Source organism: Mandrillus leucophaeus, unplaced genomic scaffold (genome assembly GCF_000951045.1).
Source record: "Mandrillus leucophaeus isolate KB7577 unplaced genomic scaffold, Mleu.le_1.0 Scaffold522, whole genome shotgun sequence".
NCBI lineage: Eukaryota > Metazoa > Chordata > Mammalia > Primates > Cercopithecidae > Mandrillus > Mandrillus leucophaeus.
The window spans coordinates 947,876-953,105 of NW_012105609.1; the positions used below are offsets into that span (position 1 = coordinate 947,876).

General features: G+C 48.4%; 1 protein-coding gene across 5 annotated transcripts in view; it reads left to right on the forward strand.

The window, feature by feature from the left end:
- The window catches only part of TSNAXIP1 (translin-associated factor X interacting protein 1), a 25,565-nt gene that overhangs the window by 3,492 nt on the left and 16,843 nt on the right, over positions 1-5,230 (forward strand). For all 5 annotated transcript variants that reach the window (XM_011996719.1, XM_011996717.1, XM_011996718.1 and 2 more), the window contains exon 2: positions 4,466-4,565. Coding sequence is in view for 2 of the 5 variants with exons in the window: in XM_011996717.1 (XP_011852107.1) it covers positions 4,466-4,565 (100 nt within the window). In the remaining 3 variants the exon portion in view is untranslated. The remainder of the gene's footprint in view (positions 1-4,465; positions 4,566-5,230) is intronic.

A 5,230-nucleotide genomic window follows, 5' to 3' on the forward strand; every position in this document is an offset into this window, starting at 1 on the left:
GCGGTGGCTCACACCTGTAATCCCAGCACTTTGGGAGGCCGAGGTGGGCAGATCATGGAGTCAAGAGATCGAGACCATCCTGGCCAACATGATGAAACCCCGTCTCTACTAAAAATACAAAAATTAGCCAGGCATGGTGGCGGGCACCTGTAATCCCAGCTACTCAGAAGGCTGAGGCAGGAGAATCGCTTGAACCTGGGAGGCGGAGGTTGCAGTGAGCCGAGATCGGACTCCAGTCCGGGCAAGAGAGTGAGACCCTGTCTCAAAAATAGTAAATAAATAAAATTAAAAGCAAATACAAACATCATTAATCTACCATATTCCTTATTCACCAGGATTTAGTGATATATGTTGGGCCAGAGTCACTGTTTCTCTTAGAGACACTGTGGGTGTCCTCATCCTTTCCCTTTAAAGAGGGGCAGGATGATGGATAGGCTAGACCTTAGCACTGTGGAACATGTCATCAGGACCCTCTGCAAGGGACCTTCAAATTGTGCATTTTCCTGGGGCAGGTTTCTCCTCCCTATTGGCTTTTCTCCCTTCACACTCATAACCCTGGCACTTGGTGGATAGAACTCAGCAGCTTGCGTTCACTGAATACCAAGATACATTCCTGACAAACCCACTGCCTACTACCTCTTAAATAACTGAGCTTAAGGCCGGGCGCGGTGGCTCACGTCTGTAATCCCAGCACTTTGGGAGGCCGAGACAGGCGGATCACGAGGTCAGGAGATCGACACCATCCTGGCTAACATGGTGAAACCCCGTCTCTACTAAAAATACAAAAAAATAAATTAGCCAGGCGTGGTGGTGGGCGCCTGTAGTCCCAGCTACACGGGAGGCTGAGGCAGGAGAATGGCGTGAACCCAGGGGTCGGAGCTTGCAGTGAGCCGAGATCGCGCCACTGCACTCCAGCCTGGGCGACAGAGTGAGACTCTGTCTCAAAAAAAAAAGAAAAAAAATGAGTTTTGTCTAGCTTTGAGGTAGAAATATAAATGTTTCCCATTCCCCTCTAAGGGTTACCGTAAAATATTTAACATAATACATCCTAAGCTCCTTTTTTTTTTTTTTTTTTTTTGAAATGGAGTGTCTCGCTCTGTTGCCCAGGCTGGAGTGCAGTGGCGCGATCTCAGCTCACTGCAACCTCTGCCTCCCAGGCTCAAGTGATTCTCCTGCCTCAGCCTCCTGAGTAGCTGGGACTATAGGCGCGTGCCAACACGTCTGGCTAATTTTTTGTATTTTTAGTAGAGACAGGGTTTCACTGTGTTAGCCAGGATGGTCTCAGTCTCCTGACCTTGTGATCCGCCCACCTCAGCCTCCCAATGTGCTGGGATTACAGACGTGAGCCACCACGCCCAGCCCAAGCATCCTAAGCTTTTTGGATAAGTGTACAGGCCTTAGAAGGTGTTTGGTTTGCCTTGTTTTAGGTCTGTTTTATAATGTTGTCTCCTTTGATATTCAAAACTAACAACATCTGTTACCTACTAAACTTTTCCATTCAACAGCTTCTCAGAATTTATAGAATTCCCCAATTTTCTTGCTTACCTTGCCTTTCCTGGTGGTTCCAGCATGAGCAAGAACAGAGTTTGGAGAATTTATTAGTCTTTTTTTTTTTGAGACAGAGTCTCGCTGTGTCACCCAGGCTGTAGTGCAGTGGCTCCATCTTGGCTCACTGCAACCTTCGACTCCCAGGTTCAAGAGATTCTCCTGCCTCAGCCTCCCGAGTAGCTGGGACTACAGGTACCTGCCACCACACCCAGCTAATTTTTGTATTTTCTTAGTAGAGACAGGGTTTCACTATGTTGGCCAGGCTGGTCTTGAACTCCTGACCTCGTGATTTGCCCACCTCTGCCTCCTAAAGTGCTGGGATTACAGGCTTGAGCCACCACACCGGCGGATAATAGATTAGTTTTGATAAGAAGGTATTGATTTAACCCAGTGAGCACTTGGGGTTGATCTGTTGTATCTTGTTGGTCTCCAAGACTGTCTTACACCCACACTCATCTGGGCAGACACTCTTCCTTCTCCTCACCAACTGCTTACTCCATGTGTTTTGCTCACACTTGTCCAATGTCGAGAGGCAATAGAGGACTAGGGTTTGGAATATTACTGCTCCATGGACTATAGCTGAGGAGCATTACAGGACAGAGTTTCTCAACTGAGTTCACATTAGGGCTCTCAACTTCCCTGGAGTTTGGGTAGTCCTAATCCTACTTTTATGGGCAAAGACACTGAGGTTCAGAGATGTTAAGCGGCATGCCCAAAGTCACCAGCAAGCAAGAGGAGTGAACACAAGATCTATCCGGCAACATAAATCACACACCCCCACCCCATGGATTGTTGGAATTACTTCTTCCTTTTGTTCCACCTGAGCCTGCCTGCCCACAGTAGCCCTCCCTGTTGGTCCTCAAATGCCTTCCTAGGATGGCTGTCCTAAGAGGCTTTTCCCGTTCTACAGTCATAATGAACATCTAGCAGTTCATTGCAGTTTACATGGTATTTTGCATATCTCATTTTTTTTATTTATTAAAAAAAATAGGCCAGGCATGGTGGCTCACACCCGTAATCCCAGCACTTTGGAAGACCGAGGCGGGCAGATCACAAGGTCAGATCGAGACCATCCTGGGCAACATGGTGAAGCCCTGTCTCTAATAAAAATACAAAAATTAGCCAGGCATGGTGGTATGCACCTTTAGTCCCAGCTACTCAGGAGGCTGAGGCAGGAGAATCGCTTGAACCTGGGAGTTAGAGGCTGCAGTGAGCCAAGATCACGCCATTGCACTCCAGCCTGGGTGACAGAGTAAGACTCTGTCTCAAAAAGAAAAAAGAAAAAAAAAATTGACTGGGTGCGGTGGCTCACGCCTGTAATCCCAGCACTTTGGGAGGCTGAGGCAGGCGGATCACCTGAGGTCAGGAGTTTGAAACCAGAAATAAATAAATAAACAAATAAATAAATAGAGGCAAAGTCTCACTATGTTGCTCAGGCTCATCTCGAACTCTTGGGCTCAAGCAATCTGTCTGTCTTGGCTTCCCAAAGTGCTGGGATTACAGGCATGAGCTACCATGCCCAGATACACATCTAATTTTTTTTGTTTTGTTTTCAGACAGAGTTTTACTCTGTCACTGAGGCGGGAGTGCAGTGGTGCGATCTCGGCTCACTGCAACCCCCGCCTCCCAGATTCAAGTGCTTCTTCTGCCTCAGCCTCCCAAGTAGCTGGAATTAGAGGCACCCACCACCACACCCAGCTAATTCGTATTTAAACTTCAGACCAGTCGCGGTGGTGGCTCATGCCTGTAATCCCAGCACTTTGGGAGGCGGAGGTGGATGGATCATTTGAGGTCAGGTATTCAAGACAGCCTAGCCAACATGGTGAAACCCCCATCTCTACTAAAAATACAAAAATTAGCTGGGCGTGGTGGCAGGGGACTGTAGTCCCAGCTACTCAGGAGGCTGAGGAAGGAGAATCGCTTGAACCCGGGAGGTGGAGATTGCAGTGAGCTGAGATGGCGCCACTGCACTCTACCCTGGGTGACAGAGCGAGACTCCATCTTAAAATAAATAAATAAATAAAATAAACTTCACAACCGTGTAAGATATGCAAAGCAAGAGTTGTCTCTGGCCGGGCACAGTGGCTCACGCCGGTAATCCCAGCACTTTGGGAGGCCAAGGCAGGTTTATCACGAGGTCAGGAGTTCAAGACCAGCCTGCCAACAGGGTGAAACCCCATCTCTACTAAAAATACAAAAATTATCCAGGCGTGGTGGCCGGTGCCTGTAATCCTAGCTACTCAGGAGGCTAAGGCAGAGAACTGCTTGAACCTGCAAGATGAAGGCTGCAGTGGGCGAGATCGCACCACCGCACTCCAGCCTGGGTGACAGAGGGAGACTCTGTCTAAAAAAAAAAAAAAAAAAAACAGTTGTCTCCACTTCTTTGTGAAGAAACCAGGCTGAGAGATATTAAATGACTTGCTCAAGGGTGGTCCTATTGGAACCCCAGATGTCAGCCCTTAGACCCTATCAGCCAGTAAGTGCAGGATTCAGACTTACACCTCAGATCCTGGACCCCAGACCCTGTGCTTCTTGTCCTACAGCACCTGCCCTTTGTATCACAGCCCCAGAGTGTGCCAGAGTTGTGTACGTGAAACCAACATCACAGCCACAGTTGAACACTGAACAGAAGTATAGGCCCATGGGGTTCTCTGGGTTCATGGTGGGATATCTTGCTGCTGCAGTAGTTGGTGAAATTTTGGTGATGAAAAGAATGTTTCTGGGAATGTAGGGCAAATGGTTTGGACCCAAGGCCAGGGACTTGCTTCGCAGTTTCTCTGGGAATCTGGAGCAGCACTGGGAAAACTCAGAGCCTAGCTTGGGGAGATGGCTATGCCTTGTGGATCTAGGAAGGATGGGGGTTCTCTCCCAACTCTGGACTCTGTCACCCACCATCAGTTTTCCCTTCTCTGTGCAGATTACAGCCACAACCTTCAGGAGTGACCATAGATGAATCCTTTATCACAGAAAACAAGAGTACCCAGAAATGCAAGCTTCTTCAGAAACGAAGGACGCTGGTTAGTGACAGTGTTGTTTTGGAACCCCAAATATCAGTCCCCAGACCCTATCTGTCTCCCTTCCTGCAACCCAAGAGTACCACCTACCTGAAACATACCCACCTGAAACATGCCCACCAAGTGGCTTCTTCTCAGTCAGAGAGTATGACTCAGAGAGGCCAGGCCCACCACGCTTTGGGAAGAAAGGTGTACGCTGGCTGCCTGCTCCTCATCTGAAAAGCCTTCCCGGATCTCCCTAGGCAGAGAGAGAACTCACCTCTGCCCACAGACACCCCTCGCCTGCAGCTCAGCATTCTGCAGTGGACCTCACTTCACATCCCTCCCACCAACACGCCAGGCACTGTGCTACCTGCTGGGATGGTCACACCAGATCTGCCAAGGTCCTTCAAGGCTGTGACTATATCTTTCTGTCTTTATGGCCCTAGTATCTAACAGGCTAACTGAATGGCTGCCAAATGTTGATAGCCCCATCATTGCTGAGTAGGTGTGTGAAGGCAGTAGGAAAGAGATGTGTCTCTACCATGTTCACTCCAGATCTCTCCGCCATTCCTTTGTTTTAAAGTTTTTATATAAAAATGAATGCTGTACCAAAGGTATCAGAAGAGAAATGAATTTTTTTTTTTTTTTTTTTTTGAGACGGAGTCTCACTCTGTGGCCCAGGCTGG